Below are 27,321 nucleotides of genomic sequence, written 5' to 3' on the forward strand. Positions count from 1 at the left end.
GGAGAGACAGAACCAGAGCTGCAGTGGTTACGTCAGGAGGGACCCCCAGTGGTTACTGGCCGGACCCCCACGGCTCCAGCCCCACCGGGGGCTCGCGGGCCGCGTCACCCCGAGCCCACGGGGATGGCGGGTGGCACTTTCTGCAGGGTCCTCGCGTCGGAACCAGCGGGACCCGGTCCCTCGGCAGACGGGTGGGGCAACCCCGGGAAGGGACCCGCCAGGTGCTTTCTGACACTGTCACAGTCATGCACACGTCCTTTTGGTAGCAAAAAGGAGGCAGATGGGTTTTAGTTGTTGAATGGGAGAATATTTTTATGGCGAATGTTGAAGCCATGAAAAACAGAGCTCCCACAAATCCAGACGCCATTCCTCGCTACTCTCTGAATGTCGCTTTCCCAAACCGGTCACTTGGATGAGCTTTAGCACCCAGACACCTTATAGTCCCCTCCCCACAACCTGCCAGCCCAGAGCATCTCCCACCCCCCCCCCAGGGATGGGGCCACGGCTGCCAAAATCTCGGTTAAAGTCTTTAATAATTACAAGAATTCCAGATTCATCACAGAAGAGTTTACAACAAATAATATTTCTCCATACAAAGGCAAAATAAACTTTTCAAGTAATAGCGTCCTGGCTCTGGAGTCTCAACGCCAGTGACGGGGAGGGACGGGGGCACACGCGGCCCCTTCCCCGGTGAGGGGCTGCCCCCGGCCAGGGAAATGCCCCGTCCTCCCTGGCACAGCAAACCGGCGCCAGCTCCGCAGAGCAGAGCTCGGGCTGCCAGGCACTGCAATTGCCTCCGGGACAGAGACCGGCGGGCACAGACGGGCAGAGCCGGGCGGTGCGGTGCCCCGGACAAGGACACTCCCCCAGGCGCTGGTAAGGCACTGGCGGGCATCGCCCGGGGAGCGGGGGCTGCGCAGGGCACGTGTCCCCCAGCCAGGGCGCAGCGGGGCTGGGACCGGGCACCGAGCCAGGGTGGAGGGGTTGGTGCCACGCGGCACTGCTCCGGCGTCCCGGTGCCCTGGGAGGCTGGCGTGGGACCAGTGTGACCCCAGGCCCCCCGCGCCTTCCCAAGGGAGCCAACCGCGGCAGGGGCTGCAGCCCCCTCCCCAGGGCACCGTCCCGACCCCTCACTGGCACTGCCTAAAACGCAGGGCACACCCACGCCCCGGCACCCCACGCACCAATATGGTGCCGTGGGTGCTTGGCAGGCGGTGCCCAGCCCCAGCCCTGCCAGAGCCCCGGAGGGTGCGGGGGGATGCGGGGGCCAGGGAAAGGCCAGGCACGTAATGACAACGTATTCCCAAAAGGCATCGACACATTATTATTATTGTTTAATACAACCCCATATAAAACTGAAGCAGCAGCAGCAATTCTTATTGAGGGACCTAAACTGAAATAGGTTTAGAACATAATTTAAAAAAATAAAAACAGCAAAAGTAGCAAAATATATGAACTTTTTTTTTTATAGCAACTGATATCTACCAGCCACTAGTACCTTACTACCAAACTGGTATATCTCTGGTAACAACCCTTTTAAAAAGACATGTAAATATATATTCATATTTATACATATTTTTAGCTATATACACAAGACTTTTGTTTTTAGCACTGGTGTATTTGGCTGCCTCTACTATCAGTGCTGAGCAATGTATACGCTGCATCTCCCACTTCCAAGGTACCAGGGTTTTGGTCAGCAGAGCCCGTCGGTGCTGGCACTGCTGAGCTGCGGGACCAGCCCCGGAGCATCTCGGGCAGCGAGCGCTGCGCCGGCAGGACTCCTGCACCAGCCGGCCGTGCCAGCGAGCCTTCCGGCATGCCAACGCTCCCCGGCTCGCACGGCCGCAGAAACCCGGCGCTGGCCTCGACTTAGCGAGTTCTCCAAGTCGCAGATAAGCCCGGCTCTCCGTGCCATGCCAGGACGTGCCGTCCTGGGAAGGGTGGCTGGCTCCCTGGCCGGGCACTGCCCGCAGGAGAGGATTTCGGCTTAACCAAGTGGAAATATTCAAGCACAGACTTCATGGAAAAGAGGTTTTTTAAAAAAAAAAAGGAAACACCAAAAAAACACCAGAACAAAACCTTTGGGCTGCAGAGAGCTCACAACTAAGGCGGCAGGAGAAGCTGGCATGAGAGGTGGGTGGGTTTGGTTATGTGAGATGCTATGGTTGTGTCTCTGAACCCTTTCTGCAATAGCTCAGCACGACCGGGCTGCGCAGGCAGCGGCCGCCGGCAGCCCGCGGGCACGGGCACGGCATGGCAGTCCCTGCTGGCAGTGCCACCCTCAGTGTCGCTTCAATCCGCCGTTGGTGTGCTGAGGGGGGAACTTGGGAAGGCACGGCTCATCTGGAAGAGGGTCGTGAGAAAAAACAGAGTCCTCTCCTGAGGAGCAGGTGGAGCTGCGGGTGTCCGGGAAGCCGGGAGAATACTGATCCAGCGGCATGGAGAGGTCCAGGTACTCCTGGGAGGGACGAACCCCAAGGATGGGCTCAGGTGGGGATCGGGCACCCCTGCGGGAGCGCCCACTCCAGGCAGGGCGAGGGTGGGTGCGGGCTCTCGGGTGCTGCCTCTCCTACCTGGTTGGAGGTCATGGCCACGATCCTATCCAGGTCTTCCACCAGCTGCTTGAAGGTGGGTCTCTGGGAGGGGACGGCATGCCAGCAATCCCGCATCATCATGTACCTGGGAGGGCAGAGGGGAGGCGAGGGCTGAGCCCGGAGCCAGCGGCTGGGGACCCCCACCCACGGGAGCGCAGCAGTGCCCCGGGACGGCTGCCGGCACTCAGGCTGGGACCCGCGGCCAGTAAAGACACTACTCCAGGGATTTAGGGCTAATCCCCTGCATGGAAGGAAGGGAACTCCCTGCCCGCCCTCCCGGCTGCAGGCGCTGGGAAGGAGCCGGGGCTGTTTCGGGAAGATGTATGGGGAGCTAAGCTAGTCCCTGCTCTGGGGTCATCCTGGGATTCGCTCCTGCCGAGAAATAACAAAGGGAGATGTTGATTATTGCAAACAGATTGAGCTGATGTTTTTGCAGGGCTGGGAACTGCTGGGAAAGTAACTCTGAACATCTGCCTGTCCCCCCCTGCACCTGCCTGCGCCCTGGGCTGGGCGGTCGCACCCGGAGGCTCCTGACCCCGTGCTGCCGCTGCAGACCGGCTCCAGGGGCGCAGGGAGGGGAAGCAGTGCCGGTCCCTGGCCGGGCGGGGGGCGTTGGGGTGCCAGCATCCCCCTCCTTCCCCGGCCCAGCGCCGCACTCACAGCTCGTTGGTGCAGTTACTGGGCTTGTCCATCCTGTGACCTTCCTTCAGCAGCTTGAAGAGCTCCTCGACCGGCACGCCGGGGTAGGGCGAGCCGCCCAGTGTGAAGATCTCCCACAGCAGCACACCAAAGGACCACCTGCCCAGGGCAAACACAGGGCAGACGCTGGGGAACCCGGCTCCCATGGAGCTGACACCCCCATTTCAGAGCTTTGGGTACAGTTAGAAGTTCGCTTGGTGGGAGGGACAAGCACTAACAGCTTTGATTCGCTCTGCAAGACAAACAAGTCCCATTGCCAAACAGAATTTGGATTCAAAGTATTTTGTCTGCTGACGCTAATCATATTTTCATTAAATTAAGACGAATCACATCTGGTGCACTTCACCACGGTGCATATCGTGTTCACCAGCGGGCGCTGGGCGCTGCTACGCGTGATACAGCAGGGCGGGACGGGACCTCAGCAAGATGCTGCGAGATGCAGGCAGCAAGAGCGCTGCTGGACGGGGTGGCCAAGAAGGGCCACATCCCCCAGCTCACAGCAGAGCGCCCAGCAGACAAGTGAGGCTTCCCCCTGTGCTTGCAGTTTTGGCTCCCCATCGCCCCCCAACCCAGCCCATCGCTTGCGAAGCCGGGCAGGGAGCAGGCGTCCTGCAGCCCCTACTCACACGTCGCTCTGATGAGTGTATACTCGGTCGAACAGAGCCTCTGGGGCCATCCACTTCACCGGCAGGCGACCCTGGGACACAAGAAAAGCCCACGTTGGCTCTGTGCTGCCAGGGAGAGGGGGGGGGATCTGTGGGGGGCAGCCCTCCACGCCCGTGGCATCACTAGCACAGGTTGGGGCATCCCCGGCACGGAGACCGCTGCTGCCCTCGCCCACCCCGGTGATGTCCCTCGCCCACCACTCACGTTCGTTGTCTTTTTGTAGTAATCTATGTGGTGGATGTCTCGGGCCAGACCGAAGTCAGCGATCTTCATCACGTTGTCCTCAGTCACCAGGACGTTCCTGGCTGCCAGGTCCCTGTGGATGCACTGACCGAGCGCGGGGCCGTCAGGTTGTCCCCGAAGCCCCCAGATGGTTTCCCACAAGGGGGGGAAGCGTGCATCCCCCCCGAGCCCAGCGCCAGGCTCTCCGTCCCACCACAGCCCCCCAGGAGCTCCTCACCTTCTTGGAGGCCAGGTACTCCATGCCGCGGGCCACCTGGTAGGCACAGGAGACCAGGTCCTTGAAGGAGAGCTGCTCCTCGGGGACACGGGTGGGGTTGTAGCAGTACTCCATGCCGGGGGGCCGCCGGGCTTGCAGGTACTCCCGCAGGTTGCCCTTGCTCGCGTACTCCACGATCACATAGAGGGGTCCTGTGGGGACGGCGGGATCAGGGGCCGGACCACGGAGCGGGGCTCTCGTCCACACAGGTGCAGGGTCAGCCCCCTCCCGGCGCATGGACGGCAGCCGGAGGGGTGGCAGGGGGGACCATGCGCCCTCACCGTCCTGTGTGCAGGCTCCCAGCAGGTTGATGATGTTCTTGTGCTTGCCGATCATCTTCATCATCTCCATCTCAGAGATGAGGTCAGACAAGTCCTTCTCCGTGGCATCGGCTAAAGTAGCGGAGAAGGCAGCGGTCAGGGGAGGCCAGGCTGGGTCCCCCCACGTTGCACACACCCGGCCCCAGCCAGGGCTGCGGCATCATGCTGGGAGCCCTCCTTCTCGCCACCACTTACACTTGAGCATCTTCACTGCCACCTTGGTCACGCGGTTTGGCTTGTCCTTGTCGAGGCCGATGGCTTCTGCCAGCACCACCTGCCCGAAGCACCCTTCTCCCAGGGGCTTGCCCAGGATCAGCCTGGTGGGAGGAGAGACCCTGACGCAGGGGCCCGCGGCCATGGGGGGAAGCAGGTTGGTTGCCGGCATTGGCAAACAGCATCGGCGATGCCACCATCCTCACCCAGCTCCCACCCAGGCTGCTCTGGCAGCTTGTCCCCGAGGCAGCGCGCACCCGGCGGGGATGGGACCTCACCTGTCCCGGGGCAGCTCCCAGCGCGGGTCCTCGGGGAGCTCGTACTCGGAGACGCCGGCCAGCATGGGGGTGCCGCTGGAGGAGAGGCGCGAGGGCCGGACCAGCATCACGCCCGAGTTCATGGAGGAGCTGGAGTCGGCTGACACCTGCAGCGGGGACCGTGGGTTACCTTCACGCAGCGCCGGGTGCCGCGGCTGGCTGCCCCCGCCGGGAGGGAGATGCTGACCGAGAGCCTTCCTGCCCTGATCCTGCCCGCAGCCCCCTGCCCGCAGCCCCTTCTGCCTGCAGGCGTGTGGCCCCGTCAGCACTGCTTCTATGTTGGACTCGGACTAAATAATTTTTAATTAATTTCCAGCATGCTGATACCATGAAATATACAGCCTGGGAGTCCTCCTGTCTCCTCAGTGCGTAAAATACACTCTTCTGCTTGAACATTAAATCGCTGTAAATCCTTCTGGTCCTCCTCATGACCCTCGCTGAGCCCCGCCGAGCGGGCGATGAGGAGGGGCCGTGCAGCCCCCCTGCTCACTGTGCTGTCGGTCTGGGGCACAGCCCACGGACAGGCATGAGGCTGGAGAGGGTGGCACGTGCAGCAGGGCGAGATGGTCCCGGATCTCCCCCCATCCATCCTCATCCAGAACCTCCCCCCGGGAAGGGCAGGTCCCCCCAGGAGGGGCAGTAGGTGCAAACAAACCCCCTCTCTACTTTCTGTTACCTGTCTGCGCAGGGGGATGCTCTTGGCCAGCTTGTGCACGGCCAGCTGGCTGTTGAAGTCCGTCTTCTTGGTGGTGCTCTTCATCTTGTAGATGATGACGGTCACCACCATGCAGGAGATGAGGAAGGCCCCGGTGCAGTAAATAATGATCTCCAGGTAGAGGGGGGATGTCATCATGGCCGGGGTGTCTTCAATAGCTGGGTCAGCGTGAACAGGGCATTAGCACCCGTGAGCCCGCTCGGGGCCGAGGAGCGGAGCGGTGCTGTGGGGACCCCCCCCGGCTCCTCCCCGTGTTCGACGGGGACATGCTCTGCATGGCCAGAGGCCTCTGTGCGGCGTGCAGCAGGGACCAGGGGGGCTGCCCACCCACCCCAGCAGGGAAGGCGTGTGCATACCCCGGGCTTCTCACCCCCGCAGCCAGGTAACGCCTCTGCCGCATCCGCAGGCACGCGCCTGGGGCGGGATGGGGCCCTGGGCTGGGAAGGGGTCAACCGAGAAAGGCGTGAAGTGGGGGGGACAGTGCCCATGTCCCTCGGCTGCGGCTGCGTGGGACAGCAGCGCCGGCTGCGCAGAGGCAGAGGAGCTCTCCCGTCGGGGCTGTGCTGGGGATGCTCTCCTGCATCACCCCACGGGGACGGGCATCATGGGCACCCCCGGGGACAGGTCCCCACCCCAGCTGCTGTGCTCTGCCCACACTTGGAGCTGCAAGTCCCTCGGGGTCCGGGGGTTACTCTGAGCACGGTGGGATGGAGGGGGCCGTCCAGCAGTGCCCGGGGTTGTGGGAGTCCAGGCGTTGCTGATCATGACTGGGGAGAGCTCGGGGCAGAGCAGCCAGAAGCACCTCCAGCGGCAGCGATCTGCTGTGGGACCCCCGGGCTGGTGGGGAGGAGGGTCCCGTCCCTGCTGTGCCGTGGGGCAGGCCCCGCTTTGGTGGCTGCCAGTGGCAGAGGAGGTGGCAGTGCCGTGAACAGCTCAGAGCAGCTGCAGTCATGTGGCATGGTCCAGCGCAGCCACAAACCGTGGTGAATCTGGCAGGGTGGGAGCTGCCATTGCATCCCCCCCAGCAGCACCCCTGACCTGACCCCCCCAAAGAACAGAGCCTCAGAGAGAGGTGTAAGAGGGAGTCGAAGCTTTCTGTCCCACCTCCGAGCACACCTGGCTGACAAAGCAGTGGCTGATAACGGGGAAAGTTTTTGGCTGGAAAGCAACAACCATGCAGCACCCCAAAAACTTTCCCGGCTGCTGTTATCAGGCTTTGGTCCGTGCAGCATTGATGCCCGAGGAGCAGTATCAATGCGGACAGGGGCAGCCGTCCCCGGCAGCGCAGCAGAAGCAACACACAGCCCCGGCATGGGTCCTGTGCCGCAGGGCAAGGTCAGCTCCCCGGCAGGCAGCACTGCCAGCATCCCCCCTGAACCCCGCTGCTGCCCAGGCACTCTGTGCCCCCCTGCGTGGGCAGCGCTGGCCTTGCCCCGGGGTGCAGGACCATCCTGCTGCAGTGGAGCAGCCCCTGGCTGAGTTCCCCCGGGTATGCATCGCCTGGGCCAGGGAGAGAGCGGGGGGGCAGACCCCAATCGGGGGGTGGAAGGGGGGCACGCAGCGGGGGACGCGTGCCCCGTCCCGCTCTGGCTGCAGAGAGCAGCCCCGCAGCTCTCCTGCTGCACGCTAACCAGCACCGGGTGGGCAGGGGCCGGGAAGCGCTCTCTCCCGGACCGCAATGCATACGTTGGAAAGGAGGGAGGAAAGGGAGAGGAAGAGGAGTATATACCTTCGAGAACTGTCAACCATGCAGAGTGATGGGAGATCCCAATAGAATTACCCGCCAAACATGTATACTCCCCAGCATCCTCAAATGAGACATTCCTTAAGTGAAGGACTTCCATTTCTTTGTCTGTTGTGTTAACGCCCGCCGTCTAGAAGGAAAAATGGAAGCAAAAAACGGAGAAGCAAACGACATGAGATCTTCTGGGAAGGAGGCCAGAGAGGAGGGAGAGCCCAGTCTCATTTGCCAGACCCCCGGGGAGCAGACAGAGACCACTGCAGACCTGCTAGAGAGACCCTTAGGATGACCACTCATCCAGGCGGACCTAAGGAGATGCTGGTTAAAATCCCTTCACCAAACTGAGTGTCCTGCCCATCTGAACATGCTGGCAATGGGCTACATGGAAAAATAAACCTCAGGCAGAGCCGGCCGGCCGAGTTGCACGACACAGGGAGGCACAAGGACGGAGACAGGAGGACGGAGACAGGAGGGCAGCACAGACAGGGGATGCAGCACCGTGTCGTCCCCAGCCACGCGCAGACGGGGTGCCCGGGCTGGCCCGGTGGCAGCGCCCGCAGGGACCCGGGCTCGGTGGTGCTGGACCTGGTAGGCACCCAGGCAGTCCTGGCGCACCGCTCCAGTGTCTACGTGACGGGGTGGGAGCACACAGGAGAAAAATCGGGACACACACATACACAGAGCACAAAACCTAGCCGGCCCCGCTGAGTATTTTTCCATGGCTTGTTGCACCAGAAACACAGCAGAAACAAGAGAGCCCAGAGTTTTGTTTGCCACCGCCGGGGACTGACGGTCTGAGGAAACACCCCGCCGGGCGTTCTTCCGATTACCTTTTGCCAGAGGTCTGGTGACAGTGAGCCACGCAGACTGGTTGGCCTCGCCAATATAATTGGAAACCTTACAAACATACTCCCCGCTCTCCGCCTCTGTCACATTATACAGGGTCAGCACCTCCGCATCAGAGCTATTAATCCCCGAGTGCTGGAACAGACCAACAACATGGAGTCACATTGACGCAGTCAGAAACGGCAGCACCCGGAGCATCAGCACCGTCTCTGCCGGCGCGGGGGCTGCTCCCCCCGCAGTACCCACTGCCGGGCGGGAGGGCTGGGGCTGCGCACGGGGGGGTCACGGGAGGCAGGGGCAGACAGTCACGGGGCTGTAATCCTGCTTCCCCCTGCGCCCCGGCCGGGGGCACGGCTGGGGATGGCTGCGCACCCCAGGGGTTTGCACAGCAGCCGGTTTGCTCGCTGCGAGCAGGACCGCTGGTAGGCAGAGGGAGATGCTCTCACCAGGATGGATCAGGGGCTCAGCTCCCCACCTCCAGTGCCGTGCTCGCCCCCCAGGCTAGCCCCCCCAGCCCCACGGCATGTGCCTTTAGGGCTTCAAAGGGACTGCGCTGCCTGTACGCGGCCGAGGAGCCGGGCAGCCCTCCCTGTCCACCTCTCACCCCGTGCTCCTCCGGGGCACCCCGGTGTGGGGCCGGGCAGGCTGGTGACAGCTCTGGGGCTCCAGCTGCCTCACGGCCGCTCGGCTGCCAGCCAGTGGTCCCCAGCCCCAGGCAGCTCCTCTCGCCTGCCAGGCAGCGCAGCCGCCATCCCGCACGGCTGCCCCTGCCCCGCTCCTGCCCCACGGGATGAGCGAGCCGGCGGGGACACGGGCCGGGGCAGCCCGGCGTGCGTCATTACCTTCAGGATCTGCACGTAGGGCAGGTTGTCGGGGCCGATCTTGCTGCCGTTGACCTCGATGTGCTTCAGCCACTGGATGTGGGGCTGGGGGTCGCTGTAGACCTTGCAGACAAACTCGACGTTGCTGCCCAGGGCCACCGTCTTGTTGGCAGGCAGCCCTGCCTGCAGGATGGGCCGGTGCGGGGACCGCTCTGCAGGACCCAGGGAGACGGGGCACCTTACGACGGGGCTCGGGGTGCTCGGCCGTCCACCCATGGGGAAGCACCTGCCTTGCACAGGCGTACACCCTGCACCGCCCCCCATGCATGGGGACCCCCGGCTGGGGAGGGCACCGATGCACCCAGCAGAACCGCAGTGTCCCCTTCCCCGGGGGCCCCCCTGCAGCGGGGCGAGAGCAGCCAGGAGGGGCTGGGGACCAGGACAGGTGAAATCCCGGTGGGAGGACAGGGACGTCAGTACCTATTCGGGGGGGTCAGAGGTCAAACAAACCTAACGAGGGCCCCGGCCCTTAACAAAGCGGCTGCCACTGTGGTGAGTCAGCATTAACAAACCCCTTTGTTCACCTCGCTGACTGTTCCCTTCAGTTTGCTCAGTGTAATCAAATTAAATCACATTTTTAATGGTTCATTTACTGGCATTTAGAGCAGCTCCACATGTGGAACTGCTCAGACCAGCCTTCCCAGCTGGGAATTATGGCTAATAAGGCGATTAGAAAAAGTTTCTGTCTAGTCTATGAAATTATTTCCACCACAATTAAAAATCCCCAGAACGGGTTGAGGTGAACCTTCCGCCTCGCCTGCTTGCGGACCCGCTGTGCCGCTGAGGTGCGCACCGGGGCGGGCAGCCAGGGGGACAGCAAGCGTGCCCTGACCCCGTGAGTGCTCCCCGTCCCCATCTTTGCAGGGCGCAGCACCCGTTTCTACTCGGGGAGGGTGGTGTGGATGGGGACCCAGGGTAAGCCCTCCCAGCCCCGTGCTCCTCACCCACGACATCCAGCTGGTAGGTGTGGTTGATGCTCCCGTATTTGTTCTCCACAATGCACGTGTAGTTGCCCTTATCAGAAGGCACCACGGAGTCCATGATGATGCTCCAGGTTGCGTAGCGGACCTGGGGGCACGGGGATGACGACAGAGCTGGTTACGTGCGAAGCGCCAGCAGGCTGGAGCGCACAAGCCCTTGTTCCCGCTCACGTCAGAGCTGGCTCAGCCCCCCGGCCCCCGCCATGCAGGCAGGACATAAATCTCCCTTTGAGGTCACCTTTCCCCTTTCCTACAGAGGGACCGTAATTGCTCCCAGCTGTCCCAGGACAGCCTTGCCACGGAGCCAACTGCGCCGAGAAGCAGATGTTGCGAGCTGAGTGTGATGGGCTCACCCGGCGCGCAGGGACACCCCTCTCCAGCGGCCCCAGTGCGTGGAGGGAACAGACCGGCATTGTTCCCCCGCCGCTGCCGCCCGGGAAGAGCTGCTTCCCCAGGCCAGCCCTGGAACTCAGACCTGTGCTTCTCCCCACGGCCAGCACCGCTGGTGAGAGGGCACCGTGCCGGTCAGCGGGCAGGGCGCAGCCTGGGCGTTTTGCTTTACACCATGTACCCGGGACATCTCCGTGGGTGCTGCTGACCAGGCATCTTTCCTCTGGGACAGGTCCTGGCTGCTCAGCTGGGCTGTGAGTGCTCCCCAGGTCCCTCCCGGCCATGGGGCACAGGGACAGCTTCCCTATGCCCAGTCCCTGCCGCTGCCAGCTCTGGCTGCGGGTCCTCCTGGCAGGACCTCCCCAAGCCTCGCTCCCTGCCGGGGAGGCTGCATTCCTCCCTCCCAGCTGGAAACTGGTTACTTCCGTAGTCCTGCATTTCAGCCGCATTAGCTACCCAGGGCACAGTGCTGTCACCGTCCTAGGAGCCGTGGAGCTACCAGCAGCCCCTCTCCTCCCCGTGCAGGCTGCGCGACATGGAGCCGAGAGCTGTGACGTGGCCGCATTCCTGCTGTGCGTCCCTGGCACCTGGCTGCGCCTGCAGCGCGCAGGGCCACGGCTGGATCCCATTTGCACAACACGGCACATGACTCAGGGGCGAGCGAGCGCCCAAAGCTGCGGCCCCGCAGCGCCCAGCCGGGCTGGCTTGGGGGTCCTGCCCCGGGAGACACCCGCCGAGGGGCGCAAGCCCAGGACAGGCTGCAGCCCCGCTCCAGAAAACTCTCTTGAGAGAGATGAAAAAAGGGGACGGTGCTCCCTTGTAGGGTCACCTGCGGGGGGGTCCCTGGGCTGGAGCTGCCGCCAGCGCGATAGCAGCTCCGGATGCTGGAGAAGTGCAGTCTGCCCTCTCCTTCAGGAAGGGGAGAAGCTCAGGGGGTCCTGGCATGCTGGTCCCACTGCTGGGGCTCTTCTGCAGCAGCGGCAACCCCACTGCGAGACTGGAGCCGTGAGAAGGGGAAAGCTGAGCCCCCATCCCACGCGGGGGGACCTGCAGCCTGGACCGGCTGCGGGTGCTGGGGAAGCAGCGCTGCAGCCACCTGCCCAGCTCGGGGAGCGAATGTGGCCCCCGTATGCAGGCCAGGGCACCCTCCCCGCCAAGCCAGTACCCCTGGGCTGCTGGCACAGCTCCTGACGACCACTGCTGGGCAACGGAGGGGCCAGTCCACCGCTGCAGCCCCAGAGCTGCCCAGCCACCCCCACGCCTGCCCCCGTGCCTGCCGGGGACGCCAAGACCCCCTCTCCTCGGCTGGAGGATTAGGCAAGCCGGCAAAGGCAGGCTGGCTTCGTCCTCCACCCCCTCCCCCAGAAGCTGAGCTGGTGCAAACATGACCCAGAAGCAGGTCACTGCCATAGGGCTATTTTGCAACAGGAATGTCAGAGGGGCCCATCTGCCCCCGGCGGGGGCTCGGTGCCTCTTAAGCTGCAGAGCCCCTTCCCGATCCTCCCCCTCGCCACACCATCCCAGAGCGAGCCCTCCGGCTCCGGCCCCTCAGAGCCTGCGCCCGGCCAGATTGAGCCCCGAGCAGCTGCCCGCAGCACCCGCGCAGGCAGGGCCAGGGGCTGCCTCCCCATCGCCTCCGCAGGGTGCAGCCCTGCACCGCCCCGGCCCCCCGGCTCAGGTACCTTGTACCCCCCGATGCGGTGGTCAGGTTTGAACTCCTTGCCGTTCTTCAGCCAGCGCAGCGTGGGGTTGGGCGTCCCGCTTGATGGACACTTGAATTTCACCGTTTTGGCGGCGGGAACGGCGTGGAGCTTCTTCTCCATCTTCTCGGGATAGGTCCAGTAAGGAGCGATGGCCTCTGGGGAGCAGAGCAGGGGGGCTCAGCACCGCTGGCGCGGGCACCCAGCGAAACCCACCAGCCAAACCCACTGGGGCTTCAGCCACAGGGAGCTCCAGCATTTTGCTCCTGGTTTAACCCCGAGGATGCTGAGGGCAGGGCTGAGCCGGGAAGCTGGAGAGGTGTAGGCAGCTGAGCCTGGCTCTGGCAGGGAGGGCACTCCCGGACAAGGGGTGTTATCGGGGAGTCACAGCAGCCCTGTGGGGCCCTTTCTCTGCAAGGTGAATGCTCAGCACACGTAGCTGCAGCAGCAGTTACCCCAATGTAGCCGTGCCGGCACATCCCCTTGCTCCGACCAGGCTGTTTCGCACAAGTGCACCCAGACCTGCTCCCCCCACCAAGCCCTCACCACCGCCGGGTGCCCTGGGCTGGAGCAGGAGCCCCTGCCCATCCTCGCCTGTCATCCTCCATCCCTGGGTGATACTTGCAAGTGTGCCCAGCTTCCCCTCACCCCCCCTGCACAGGCCAGGGCAGCACCAGGGACAAACCCATCTCGCACGTACGGTTTGGCTTGGTGTTATCTGCCTCCTTCTCCTCTGAAGAGGAATCCTCTTCATCATCATCATCCTCCGCAGAGGGGAGCGCGTCTGCAAGAGAAGAGATGGCCCAGCTGAACATCTGTGCGTGGACCCTTCCCGAGCGGGGCCAGCTGTGGGACCGGAGCATCGTGGGCTGTTGGCACGGTACTGTGCCCAGTGGGGCGGCCGGAGCAGGGCAGCGCTGATGCATGGTGCGGAGGCGCGGGGATCCCTGGTGAATGCTGTGCATGCCCACCAGCACAGCCAGGGCTGACAGTGCCTGCCATCCTGGTGCTCAAAGCCCGTGGACATTGTGGGGCAATTTGCCCCCGGAGGTGATTTCAGGGCTCCACGCCGGGCATCCAGGGACGGCTCCTTGTCCCGTGCCTGGTGCCACCAACCCCTCTGGGGTGGCAGCTGAGACCCTGTGGGCACAGAAACACCCCAAGCCTTGGCGGACACATCCCACACTCAAGCATTTGTTCTCCTGCCTCACGCTCCGTCAATGCCAACGTGGACCTCGGCTCACGCCCAGCGCGTGCCCACTCCTGTGGGCAGCCCCCCAGGCCCACGCAGACAAACAGGCGACAACCTCCAGCTGCTTCTCCCTGCACCGCAGCGGGCGGGAAGTCACTGCACCGCGTCAGTAACTCCTCTGGCACCCCCAAATCGCAGGTCCGTGCGAACTCACCACGCAGCCGGACAGATCTGCACGTGGCCGGTGCACATGCTGGTGAGCATGCAAAGGCGTGCATGGGCAGCCTGCTCCTTGCTCCGCAGCCCGGCCCCGGGGCTGCCCCTTCCCTGCGTGCCCGGGGCCGCTACGAACCTGAGACGTTCACGGAGAAGTAGGTGGTCTCGCTTCCCGAGGGGCTGTTGGTCATGCAGGCATAGAGCCCCGAGTCCTCGGGCACTGCGTCCCTGACCTCTACCTCCTCCCCGGTAATGCGCGTCCGGTTGTTCTCGGCCAGCTGGACGCCGTCGCGCACCCAGTTGATGCTCTGGACATCATCCCTCAGCCGGCAGCGCAGCTGGAGGAGGTCACCGGGGTGGGCCGAGTAGGACTCCACTTCGATTTTTGCTTTGGGCAGAACTGGAGGAGTTAGGAGAGAGAAGAAGAAAAAAAAAGGAGAAAAGAAATAGAGACCAAAGGAAACCATGCTGCTGCTGCTGCTACTGCCGCGGCTCTGTGTTAATGAGGCAACATGCGCTGCTGGGATGCTCCCGTGCCGGCACCGAGGACCGGCTGCCCCGGTGAGCCCAGGGGAGGGGAGCTGGCGGCAGCAGCCGGGGCGGCTGCAGAGCAGAGGGGAGGCAGAGGCAGAGGCTGCGAGCACCCCAAGCAGCACCAAGCGCTGCACCCCCGCGGTAGGACCTGCTCGGTGGCCGGGGCGTTCAAAAGCACTCACACACCCTTCGGTCTCTTACTAAGCACTGCTCGGCCCAGAGGGAGCGTGCCATGGCAGGGGCTTGGAAATGGGGGAGACATGGGCAACTTGAGACATCTCAGGCAGAGCCAGCTGCTTGGGCAGGATCTGGCCTCTCCCAGGAGCATCCCAAATCCCTGCTCGGCTCTGCCACTGCGCAGGGGTCCCAGGATCCCCACCACCATGAGCGGGCAGCCAGCGAAGCGGGCCAGGGTCCCCATGCCTTGCCCCGGTTAGAGCGCCTCGAGGCAGGGGCAGGAAGGCCAGGGCGATGAGGGGCTGCGCCAGGAGAGCAGGCAGGGGAGCGAGGGTCTGCGAGAGCGGCATCGCTGGGAAAGGTCAGCCCAGGGGAGCTCCGGCGAAACAGGCACTGGCCGCAGCGTTCCCGTTCACAGCGACCCTGGGCAGGGAGAGCTGCAGCTGCTCCCCAATGCGACATTTGTGTGAGTAGCATAAGGATCTTTTCTCTCCATCCCACTGCTACGTGATCTTGTCTCTCCCGGCCCTGGTAGTGCAGACATGGCTCCGTCCTCAAGCGTTGCCCTCCACCCTCCATGGTGGTGTGCGAGTGGCTCTCCTGGTCCTGGGCTTGGTGCAGACTACTGGGTTTCAAACCATCTCTTCAAATTTCGCGGCCCGAGGAAGGGTTCAGGCTGTTGCAGCCCCACGGGCGGATGCAGCGTGAGCATTGTCCCAGGAACGAGCACCACAGGCTGGTGTGCACGGCTCCGCGTCCTGAGCGCTGCTGCAGGAGCAGCACGAAGGGGCACACGGCGCTGCTGCGGGCACTGCTCTCGGGGGCCAGAGCTGCTCGGCGGCATCCTGGAAGTAAGCACCACGTTTCCACTGCTCCTCTGGGCCAGTGGCAGGCCAGCTTTGGGTGGGCTGAGGGCAGGAGTGGATGGTGCCGCGGCGGCACAGCCGAAGGTCTCCACAGTGCAACTGCTCTGTACCAGAGGGGTCCAGAGCAGGGGCTGGGAAATCCCAACAGACCCTGCGCAGGCATTCCAGCAGAAACAGTCTGTAAACGTTCAAACTTCAGCTGATCCATGGCTCGAGGGCTGTCCGCTCCGAGGACTGAGGTGCTCAGTGGGCACGCAGCCCGCAGACCCGTGCTCCGGCCACGGGGGCAAGAGTAAAGCCACAGCTCTCCCTTGGGAGCCACGCAGCCTGCAGCGAGGAGCGTGGCAATTTGCAAAATAGCAGCTAATTACGAATGCCCACAGCATCCAAGCGCGTGCTGGAGGGGCTGTCTCACTGCAGAACACACGTTATCACCCTCACCTCTTGCTGCCCATGGAGCCAGGCAAGCGCAACCTCTTCCCCTCCTCTGCACGCACCTCTGAACAGCCATGGAGCAGCTCGTCCTGGGCCCATCAGCTGCCAAAACCCAGCACAGGGTCTCTGCCTGCACTAAACCCTCCGGTCAAACATGCCCCTGAGCTGAGCCAGCGCGGGCAGGGAGCGCAGGCTGGCAGCGAGCAGCATGGGGCCAGGGCCATCAGCAAGGCACCGCTCCACCCAGGACCCACCAGCAGCTCCGTACTGCCAAAAATGAAAGCTCAGTGCTCCAGAAACTCTCATTTACCCCGTGGTGATCTGCACTTCGCTTTCTGTCCACTTTTCTTCTCCTCGAACTGATGAGAAGCTTCATGGGGAAAACATCTACAAGCAGCTTGAGAGCTTCTCCTTTTTCTTTTGCTTAGCGCTTACAGGAAGGCAGCGTGCTTGGGAAGAATTCACTTTCCCCAGCTGCTGGAAGACCAAAAGCCAGGGCTCCAGATCCATCAGTAAGAGGTTACAAAGCATTTTAAGGTGGAAGGTGGAGACTGGTGGGAGTCGCTTAGGTGGTGGGGGAAATGTCTTGCTTTTGCAATCCTGTTTTCCCGCGGGTTTTCTCTCGCAGCCTCGCCGGACGGACACTTCCAGTAGCTCTGATTTGTGTTTCAAGTGATTAGTCACAGGCACCTTCCAACACACACAATGCAGCAGCGATGTCCCGTCACCGTCTGTCTGAACACCACGGGACTCGGTAACACAACGTCCTCCTGCCTGTCCCCATTCCTTTCTCAAACAGAGCAAGGTCAGCAAGCGATAAACAGCCACGAAAACCCAAACCAACACAAAACACGGAGCTGCAGCCGCAGCCGTATCGGCCTTTATCTCGCTCCCTCCACCCCCCTGCGCTCAGCTCTGCCCCTCCCCATGCACCGACAAACTTATTCCTTATCAAACAGAACAACCTGCAGAAGGTGCCTGGAGCTGCCGAGGTCCCCCACTGCCCACGAATGTCCCCTGACGTCCCTGTCGCCTGTCCCCGGCCACCCGCACGCTGGCACATGAGGAGCCACACGCAGGTCCGGTGTCCCACGGCTGCTGTGCCGAGGCGCGGTGGGTGCTGCCGGACCTGCGGGGTCCCACCGCACCACAACCGAACCGACGCTGGGCCAGCGCAGGATCAGTTCTAGCCAGCAAAGCACCGCTGTGGTCCAAGAGCTTGTACAGCTCAGCTCCTCACCGAGCCTGCCCTAGGGACCACCACGGGCTCCTGCCCATCAACTCGCCCAGAAAGGTCTGCAGGAAAACCTGCCCATGCTGGCGTGCAGAGGGAAGCTCCTGCCAGCCCCTTGCTCCTGGACCTGCAGACTGGGGAGGAGGTGGCCTGGGGGCAGAAAAGGTCTTTGGAGGGAGGGAAAACTTCCATCCACCCCAGCCCAATGCCAGGGCTCTGGGAGGCAGCGTCCCAGGCTCAGGTGGGTCCCTTCCCATGGGCGCAGCATCGCACGGGTCCCCGGGCACCCTGTGCAAGTGCCACCGCTCCTTGAGGCCATCGAGCCGCGGGCTCTGCTGCACCGAGGAGCCCGGGCAGGCGGGGGCCGGGGGTCCGCCGGCGTGTGGCCAGATCGCTTTTCAAAGGCCGGAGCCCCCTCCCCCAGTCCCTGGGAGCCAGAGGCTGTTTTGCATTAGCAGCATGACCGGGGAGGCAGGGAGGCGTTGAGGGTGATGGACGGGAGAGGGGAGGCAGAGGGCAAGGCAGGATCCTGCCCTTTGGTAACCCAAAGCACATCTCTGGCACTCAGGGATAAGGCGGAAAACGCGGCATGGTGGGAACGGCCTGAAAACGAATTCACAGGCTAATGAGCATGTCCAGGTTAGCTCACCCTCCGGGCGGGAGTGGGGTTGGGCCAGCACGCGGGCTTGGCCGATGCTGCTGCGGGGCGGCCCTGGCAGACAGACAGTGCCGCGGCCGCCGGGACGGCCCTGCTGGCACCGGGACGGCCCTGCTGGCACCGGAGCAGCCCAGCTCGCACGGCAGCTGATGCACAGAAGTCCCCTTGGAAATGCAGCCTCTCTAAAACCAGGGATCGCAGCGGGTGCAGCAGGAGCAGCGCGGTCCCAGGCTGCCCCTTGCCTGGGAGCAGCCAGCGGCGTGAGCCGTGTTACCGGTGTGCCCTCCACGTACGCTGATTAGGGTGAGCCCGTTTGGTCGCTGGACTCCATCAGCCTGAAACATCTCTTTCTCCAGTTCTGCTTTTCTGTAACCTAAACCAAGGCACCAGGTGCAGCCCCTCCGCAGAGCCGCCAGCCTGGCCGGCTGCTCCCATCGGGACGCGAGCAACCCCCGAGCAGGCCACGTTAGCAAAAGTTTAATCAGCCAGACAAACGCTTGGCTCTCCTCCCCGGGCCCTTGCCTGCCCTCGCGCTGCGCGGCGAGGCTCTGGATGCTCCCAGCATCGCACAAAGGTCGGTCGGCGCTGGGCAATCCCCAGGGTGGGTGGGATTCCTCTCCCCAGCCAGGCTGCAGCAGCCCGGGCCGGGGGCTGCGCGGGTGCTTACAGCCCCCTTTGAGCAAACCAGGGCAACGGCGAGGGGGAGAGCAAACAAAATACCAGCAGCGCCTGCTGCTCGCCTGCCTGGAGAAAGCAGCAGAACGCACGTCAGGTCTGGCACCTCTAAACTCTCCGCTGTCCCCTTTTTCCCTTAAACTCCCCAGGCCGGGGAGGTAGCACCAGCTTCCCAGCCTGGGTCGCGCAGGGCAGAGCCGCGTCGCGGGGCGCTGGGGACGGGAGCCCTAACAGCCCGCGGGGAGCCCTGCTTCCAAAGGAGCCCCAAAAGTAGACGCACGCTGCAAGGGCCAGAGCAGCCGCCGTGGTTTTATGACCTTCCTCCAGCTTTGAAATGGAACCGAAGGGCAGCCCGGCCCGGCGAGCGCCGGCCAGATGGGGAGTGTCACCAAGCGCATATAACTGTCACCGGCCCCCCCGGGCCGCCCGTCGCCCCCCGTCCCCCGCGCAGCCCGGCCCCCCCGCACACCCCCCCGGGCTGCGGTGGCAATAAAGCGGCCAACAAAGCGGCGCGGGGACAATGCGGGCGGGGGGCGCGGGGCCGCCGTTGCCCTGGAGACCCCAGCGGGGCTTTCCGAAGGCATTTCCTGAGGAGAAGGCGCGCACAGGCCCGGCGGCCGCTAATCCCCGCAGGAAGCGCCCGCCGCCGCGCCGGGACCGGCCGCTCGCTCCTCGCTTCGCTCAAAAGCTCCTCGCCCTGCCGCACCCCACCCCCCCGCCCGGGGGCTGTCCCGAGGGGGGGCCCCAGCAGCATCCCCGCGCCCCGGCTGCTCCCGGGGCGACGCGCAGCCCTGGCTCCCCTTCCCCGCGGGAAGGCGGCAGCGGGGGGGGGCCAGCAGGCAAGCATCGGCCCCACGGCCCCTCCTGGGGGGGCTCACGGCCCCCACGGCTCCTCCTGGGGGGGGCTCAAGGCACCCATGGCTCTTTGGGGGGGCTCAAGGCACCCACGGCTCCTCCTGGGGGGGCTCAAGGCCCCCATGGCAATTTGGGGGGGTGGCTCAAGGCACCCATAGCTCCTCCTGGGGGGGCTCAAGGCACCCATGGCTCTTTGCGGGGGGGCTCAAGGCCCCCATGGCTCCTCCTGACCAAGCTAGCCCAGGACCCAGCTGGCTTCTCCCCACCCTCTGGTCCCCGGATGCTTCCTCCGCAGGGAGAGGGGGATTTATGTACTGCTCCAGGCACTCCCGCTCTTCCTAGCCTGCACGTCAAATGAAGCAGCATTTAATTAACAGGCGTGTTGGTAGTTTGCAAAGCTGTCAGAATAAATCCACCCCTTTCCCCCCCGGGACACCCCCGGCCGCACTCTGCAGCAGAGAGGAGCCCTTGGGGGCAGCAGCTTGGGGCACAGACACTCACCCATCGGCTCCCCCCAGGTGTGGGACAGCCGGGGGTCCTGCCCATCCCGGGGGGCACAAGCGAACACCCCAATCCGCACACATGCCTATGGCTTTTTGCAATAACCGCTGGCTTTGCCTGGGCCCTGGCTCACTGCCGGCGCAGGCAGAGTTTGCGTTCCTCTCCCCGCATCTCCCCTGAGCAGCCCCGGGCTCTTGCACATGGGGGGGCTCGACAGCCAGCCAGCCCCCAGACACACGGACAGCCCCTTGCACCCCCCTGGCGTGGCTCCGCTCACCGTGGGGCAGCTCTGCAGCCCGGGGTCTGGCAGAGCGCTGCTGCTTTTCCCAAAGACTCATATTTCTTTTTTTCCTCCTCAATTAAGGGCCGGAGTGACAGCATCCGAGTGGAAAGGCGGGAGGCGGGGAACAATGCCTGCTCGACAGGCTGGGAGGGGAAGGCCAGCAGCGTGATGCCCCAGAGGACACGGCGATGCCCGGGGAGCTGGGGACAGAGAGGCTGCAGCAATCGGGGTCTGGGGGAGAGGAGGCTCGGAGGTGTGGGTGGGGGCTGCTGGGCCCCCCCAAGCTGTGGTAACGATCCTGCGCTGCTGCCATCAACAGCAAAAGTGCAGGAGGCTTCACAGCTTGGCAGGGGATCTCTAAGCTGCTTGTAGGGCTCCAGCGAGGAGTTGGATCCTCCAAACCTGATCCTCTGGGGCAAGGGGTGGGGAGAGCTGCAAAAACAAGGCGGGTGGGGGGCTGGACAGCAGGGAAATGGGGAGGGGGGGACAAAGCCGAGGGCCAGCAGTCCACCCGGGGAGCAGCAGGGACAAGCCAAGGACCCTCGCTGTGCCATCTCCGGGGATGCTGTGGCTGGTGACAGCATGTCCCAGGCTACAGCCGTGCCATATAGCCCCAAACACCTTTACTGCTGCGGGGAGGGCGCAGGTTACAGCCCCCAGACTCATGTGCAACGTTCCTGCCAGCGCTGAACGAGTTTTGGGGAGAGGAGAAGGAGGCGGCAGCACAGCCCCACGCTCACAGAGGTCCCCAGAGCTGCCCAGGCTGACCGCGCTTCCAGCTCTGGACTTCGGGCTCCTGTTGGGTTCGCATCAAGACCCCCCGGACAAGCTGGGCACAACAAAGCCCCGGTAGCCAGGGCCCCCGCCAGCCCCACAGATGGGGCCAGGGGGAGGTTAAGCCTGCGGCCAGCTGGACAGACGTCGGCAGCGGGAAATGGGGCAGCCCTCCACCCCGCAACGGGGGCCCTGAGGCTCTGGTGGGGGGCTGCAGTCCCGGGCTCCTCTGCCAAACCCCCCTGCTCCAGAGGGCATTCTCCAGGAAAGTACTTGCTGTACCAGAGCGGCTGTCAGGGCTCAGTGTGCCCCAAAACAAGCTGCCCAAGGCAGGAATGCCCCCCGGGACACAGCAGTGCCTGGCTCCCCAAGAAAACCCGCTCAGCCGCTTTGCACCCCCAGCACCCCCCAGGCAGGGATGAGGCAGACCCCGAGCGGTGGAAATGCCTCAACAGCAGCGAGGACAATAGCAGACAAGGAGAGAGGAAAAAAATCCCCTCGGCAATTTTCTGCAGGTTTCTATTTAACCTGAAGACAAAGACCGGCTTTGTGAGGGAGAGCGATGGACGTTGCTCATGGAAATTTCTTGGCTTTTCCCCTTAACTAGGGGTTTTTTACCACCTCCAAATTTAGGTAACTATAAAATGCAATAAGCGCCCATTAATATTTTATTTGCTGCAGATTTTTGAGTACCAGGAGCGAGCCCCTGACAAAGGCAGAGTTCCCAAGCCCCCTCCCCACGCCACGAGGAGAGGCGGGCCAGCGATTGAAAATCCTCCTCTGCAGCGAGGCAGGGGCCGCTGGCCGGGTGCGGGGGATTACTCGGCCCCTGAGAAGAGAGCTTAGCTGCCTCAGAACGGGGAGTAAACTGAAACCCCATAAACATCCAGAACAAAGTCCAGGAAAGCTGCTGCCTCGGCTGCGGACAGGACCTGAGTGCGGCTGCTGCGATGCTCGCGAACCGGTGGCGATGCCAGGGGAAGGACAGCGAACCCAGTCCCAGGGACACGATGCCCCATGGCACGGGAGCTGAGCCCCCATGCACACCCCGCGGGACCCCAAACTCCCCCAGGGCCAGATCCGGAGCCCACCCTGGCAGGTGACCTGCAAGGTGCCGGGGGTACGGCCCCGGCCATGGGTCCTGGCCCAGGACCGGCTCTTCCCACCCTGCATGTCCTGCCGGGAACATTTCGTTCCCACCAGCCAGCCCTGGAGCCAAGGGACGGACTCTGCCCCAGCCGGGCTCCTGCTGTGGCACTAATTGGGCCGCCCTGGTGAGAATCGTGTCGGGAAATGTTTCCAGAGGTTATTGTTAGCCCTGGCATGAGGCTGGCGAGGAACCAGCTCCCTCCTCTCCAGCCTCTCCTCCTCCACCACCGCTGCCACTCCCCAATCCCTCCGGGGGCTGCAGGGCTGCTTAAGCACCCCAAAACCCCCCTTTGCTCAAATTAGTCCTCAGCCTGAACACCCCAACAGCTTTCCCAACGCAACAGCCAGGGCCGGGGCCGCCAGCACCGCTCTCCCAGTGGCACGAGAGCCCCAAATGCCGCCAGAAAACCTCTTCCAGGAAGAGCAAACTCCTGAGAAAAACATGTTTACCGCTGTCAACCACGTTATTTACAGAAGCGGGGAGTAAGTATGCCAATGGAAAAATCTCGGAGATGGTCCCCGTGAGCGATGCTCTGCCCAGGCTCCTCTCTGGAGCCTGCAGCTCCCCAGGGACCACGCACAGCTCCAGCTATCTCACGGGATGCATCTGTGACCAGGGTACCTGCTGCTCAGACCCGGGGCACTGACCCCAGCCCGCCAGCCACAGCATCATAGCATGCTTCCAGCTGGGATCACCCAGTTGTCCAGCACCGAGGCCGGCGCGGGGACCCCAGCCGCAGCGCGGTTTGCTCACCGGTGCCAGCTCCCGCCCTGTCCCAAGCCCTGAGCCGCAAAGGGACTGTTCACCGGGACGCCACGTAGCACCGTACCCATGCCGGCAGCACCGGCAATCAGCCTCTCGGGGTTTTGGTGGGAGGAAGAGGGAAGGGGGAGCGAGCCTTAAAAAGAAAAGCAGTACCCCACAGACCAGACATTCTTGGGTAATTGAAACCAAAAGGCAGTAAGTCAGAAGTCCTGCGCAGCGCTGCCTGGTCTGTTTATTCTCTGCCTCACCAAGGGGAAGGCCAAGGCTTTGAAATGCCAGAGCGGTGCTTTCCGTCGGGGCCGGCTGTCTCCAGGGCCAGGTGACCCACTCAGCCCATCCACTGCATCTCGGCGTGCCACCGGGCTCCGGAGCTTTGCAGGGCTGCAGCAGGAGCAAACCCCCAGCCTGCCCGTTGCAGGCCACAAGCCCTTGCAAGGCTTTTAGGGGAAAGCAGTGACGAAAAGCGAGGGGGATGCCCTTGTCTGGGGCTGTGCTCTCCAGCCCCTGAGACGCCTTGCAGCGGTGCAGAGATCAGGGCTGCAGGAACCGCCTGAGCCAGCCCCGGCTTTGAACCCAGCCCTGTGGGCATTCCCCAGCCGGGAGCAACGCTGGAGCATCTCAGGGGTCTCCATCGGGTGCGTTCATCCCACGTGCTGCTAGCTGGCAAAGCCCGCACCGCTGTCCTGCACCCAAATCCTTGTCCCTGCCCACTGGCACCCAGGATCATCCCAGTATCAAGCAGGGGTGGGAGAAGGCTTCACACACATCTCTGGCTGCAGATCGTCACAGGGAAGCAAGTGCCGTGACACGCAATGACCCCCCTGCCAAGGACAGAGCCCCCAGGGCTTTGTGTCCTTCTCCAAAACAACAACGTCAGGTTTTGCCACAATTTCCCTCCAGGTTTAAATCATCCACGGGCAATGCTGGAACTGTGCCACGCACTTTTTGTGCCCACGCGAATTGCTCTCAGCAGACAACATGCGCCATGTCCCCACCGTCACCAGCCGGCAGCCCCCAGGCAGCGGGGCGGCCACGCAGCACCACGCTGCTGCCGGGGAACGTGCCCGTGCCCGTGCCCCCGCCGCAGCCCCCACGGCTGGACCTCGCACCAGCCTCTGCCTCTTCTGCAAGGGAGACCGGCTATCTTATTGCCAGAGAAGAAACACTATGGTCGAGGGAGCCGAGCGCTCCCCGGCACGGCCGCGGTGGTTTGCTTGTCTTACCTTGGTCGGGCAGGGTGGGGGCCGGCCTGGCAGCGGAGAGCGCGGCTGTGACCAGCACAGCCCAAAGGATGAGGCACCGCCAGGTAAACATCCCACTGCTGCAGCTACTGCTCGGCGACTGGGCTCCGCAACTCCCACTCCATGGGGACCCCGGGCTGGCCCCGGGCGGGCGCGGGGGGGGTCTCCGCCGGGCCGTCAGCCCCTTCGAGCTGCGAACGAGGAAAGCAGAGTCAGGGCAGGGTGAGATGCACCCCCACATCCCACCATCCAGCCCCCCTCCGTGCACAGCACAGCTCTGCGGGTGGGACGTGCTTGCCATCGCAGGCGATGCTCCTCGAGCATCCAGCCCCGACAGCGAGATGTCCCTGGACCCGTGGTGGCAGGTCCCCACGGACCCCTCCGCAGCGTGAAGCGACCCAGCACTGACTGGCAGGGTTATGTTTTCCTGCATAAAAGCGCTGATGTGTCGAGAGTAAAACCACTGGCATAGCAGAATCGAATGCAGCAAAATTTCCCAGAACGGTGAGAGAAATTTTCAAACGCCGGTTAAAGAAAGGGAGATGTCTGCTCTCCTGCTTTCCTCTTCCTGCACTTAGTTTGTGCTGAAAAGAGGAACTCCCATACAGATCAAAATGCCGCAAAATTTTTGAAACAAAACCCCCCTGACCCAAGCCGGGTCATCACAGTGTAGCAGCTCCCAGAAATTTCTTAGTTTTCTTTAGCTTTGCTCAGATGAAAAATAATCTCAAAATCTTGACAAGTTCTGTGGGACAGGAGAGATGTTTCTGTGGGGCTCTGAAAGGCCACTTCTCCCTGGCGCGAGCATGCCCGCAGGCAAATGCCCTCCTGCCTCTCTCCCTTGTTTCCACACCTTCTGCCCCAAACGCCCCAGGCAGCGCCGGGACCCAGCCCAGGACCCCCGGGGCGCCCCAGGACCAGCAGCACCTTGTTCCGCTGCGGCTGACCCAAGGCTTCACTGTGGCAAATCCCACGTATCCAGACCAAAATCTGACGTTGTCCGTGTCACCGTGCTCCCCTGGCGAAGCAGATCCTGCTGCAAACCCCAGCCCCCTCCATCCCCTATAGGATCTATAGGGCATGCACGCAGCCACCCCCTATGGAAGGGCCTTCCCGGAGCTGAAGGGGTTAGCCGGTGCCTTGCCCTGCTCCCGCGTGCTGCAGATCGCAGATCTCTTTCCACGGACAGCTGGTTTTGGAGCTGTGTTTGGGGAGAAATCCCCCGGCTTCCACGGCCGATACTGCAATTCGCTTCCGTCCCTGCCAGCTCCCACGCCGGGCTCTCCAGCCCGCCCATCCCCTCGGGTCCCTGTCCCCTTCCCCTGCCCGGGGACCACTCAGTGCAGGGAGGCATCAGAGCCGGGTTCTGGCACAGGGAGACCCAGCAGAGCCCGATCCCCGCTCAGCGTGCCCCGGGGATGTGCCCTCCATGGCCCTCATCCCTCCTTCCCTCTGACCGTCCCTCCTTCCTGCCACGCCAGGAGCACGGAGCTCTGCCAAAACACGTTCGAGGGGAACGGCGGAGCCAAAGCCCAACCGCCCAGCCGCCCCTGGCCAACTGTTCCCAGCAGCGTGGATGCGAGCAAACCCCCGCGCACCACCCCCGCGACACATCTGCGACTCCGCAGCAGCCTGGGATGGAGGTCCTGACACGGGTCATCGTTAATCGTCCCACTGGGCTTTGCCGAAGAGCTCGCCGGCGAGATCCCTGCCCAGTGAATTGCACAACCCGAGCACGGCCGTGCTGGTCCGGCCAGGGTGCTGCTGGAGCGGATGCTCTGGGAGATGTGCAAGGACCAGGGTGTGGACAGGATGATACCATCCCCAAAACCCTCCTCCAGGCTCTGGCAGCCAGAGGCCAGAGCACCTCCCCGGGTGCAGCCGCACCTCCATGCCCTGTAGCCCTTGACGAGTATCCTGAGCTCACCCCATTCCTCTCCTGACCAACTCACGCTCCTCGAAGCCCCGTGCTGAGCTGTCCCCAACCTGCCGTGTGAACAAGCGCTTCCTTTTGCCATAAGGCGTCTGTCTAAAGTGTGCGCTGTTAAAAGCAGTGAGTAATAGTTGTAGTGAGTAATAAGCTGCTACTCATCCTCCCCACGCACTCAGTCCATCGGAGCTCCGGCAACTCGGCCACCGCCTCTCCTGCTCCAGCGAGGGAGCGAGACTCTTCGCTCCCCTTGCCCGAAGAGCCAGCTTTTCCCCAGGCACGGGCTGAGCAGCCGTCGGCCCCAAAGGGCTCCCGTTTAACACCGGCTGCTGCCCAGGGAGCTCAGACCCCCTGAGCAGCCTCTGCAGCCCAAGGAAACCCAGCCGGGGTGCAGGTTTGGGGGCTCCGGCTGCCTCCTCCCTGCCCCAACCGCTCCGGCTGGTGCAGGAGCATTCGGGACCGAAAGTTTTGAGACAAGCAGTCGGGCAGGGAAAAGCGGCACCCAGCAAACACCAGCGTTATCTCCAAGTGCCAGCGCTCCCAGGCGCCAGGCAGCGTGCTTTAAAATAGTTATTGAATGTTAACAATTTGTCCGGGTTTGGAAGGGGGAGGTGGAATTCTTCATGGAAAAAAAAAAAAAAAAGAAAAAGAAAAGTCTTCGGTATTTCTGGAAATTATTTTCTGTCTCTAAGCGGTTTTGTTTATCGACAGCACATGCTCCCCGGAACATGCCCTAATGCGGAGCGTCTGCGTGGGCCTCCTGAGCCAGCCCTGAACTGAGGAGAGGGAGGGAGGGATGGAGGGATGGAGGGAGGGGAGCGCAGCGTCTCCAAAAGCAGCAGTTCCTGAAAAATGAGTCAGTGCTGGCTCGGCACACGGCAAAGCCCTTCTCCAGATACACCTTGGAGCGGGCGCCTTCCAGCTGATTCAGGGGCTCGACAGCAGCATATTTCCATGGCGTACGGATCACTCGGCAGCATATTTCCATGGTGTATGGACCGCTCGGCAGTGAAGAGCTGCCCTGCGTCTGGGAGAGTCGCTGGGGGGCAGAGGGAGGGAGGGACGCATGCCAAGATGCAGAGGGAGTGCAGGACCGATGCTCGGCTCCCGGGGGCAGAGAGGGAGGTGTCAGCAGCTACGGCTTTGCGAGAAGGCAGACAGGCACAGGACAGGGACACATCCTGCACACAGGGGTCAAACCAAGCATCCCGCCTGCTCCCCCCGGACAGGCTCAGCAGCACCCTAGGGAATCCTGGTGTTCAGAGAGGAGTGGA

General features: G+C 63.2%; 1 protein-coding gene across 4 annotated transcripts; it reads right to left on the bottom strand.

Annotated features, from left to right (window-relative positions):
- Positions 1–2,260: 2,260 nt before the first annotated feature.
- On the bottom strand, positions 2,261–24,221 carry FGFR1 (fibroblast growth factor receptor 1). 4 transcript variants are annotated; one of them, XM_059831495.1, is made up of 18 exons: positions 24,100–24,221; positions 14,106–14,369; positions 13,262–13,345; positions 12,544–12,719; positions 10,436–10,559; positions 9,453–9,643; positions 8,595–8,745; positions 7,402–7,419; positions 5,964–6,172; positions 5,270–5,415; positions 4,974–5,095; positions 4,740–4,850; positions 4,420–4,610; positions 4,164–4,286; positions 3,920–3,990; positions 3,255–3,392; positions 2,574–2,679; positions 2,261–2,458 (listed from the first exon to the last, which is right to left on the bottom strand). In XM_059831495.1, exons 1-18 carry the CDS (start codon positions 24,188–24,190, stop codon positions 2,282–2,284), a joined length of 2,493 nt encoding a protein of 830 aa, XP_059687478.1. In that variant the 5' UTR covers positions 24,191–24,221; the 3' UTR covers positions 2,261–2,281. The 4 variants fall into 4 exon arrangements, with proteins under 4 accessions (XP_059687478.1, XP_059687481.1, XP_059687480.1 ...); XM_059831498.1 differs by lacking the exons at positions 7,402–7,419; positions 8,595–8,745; positions 14,106–14,369 and adding an exon at positions 7,753–7,897 and having other exon boundaries at positions 5,985–6,181; positions 12,544–12,740; XM_059831497.1 differs by lacking the exons at positions 7,402–7,419; positions 8,595–8,745; positions 14,106–14,369 and adding an exon at positions 7,753–7,897 and having other exon boundaries at positions 5,964–6,181; positions 12,544–12,740.
- Positions 24,222–27,321: the final 3,100 nt, after the last annotated feature.

The sequence above is a fragment of the Gavia stellata genome, chromosome 31 (assembly GCF_030936135.1).
Source record: "Gavia stellata isolate bGavSte3 chromosome 31, bGavSte3.hap2, whole genome shotgun sequence".
Classification (NCBI taxonomy): domain Eukaryota; kingdom Metazoa; phylum Chordata; class Aves; order Gaviiformes; family Gaviidae; genus Gavia; species Gavia stellata.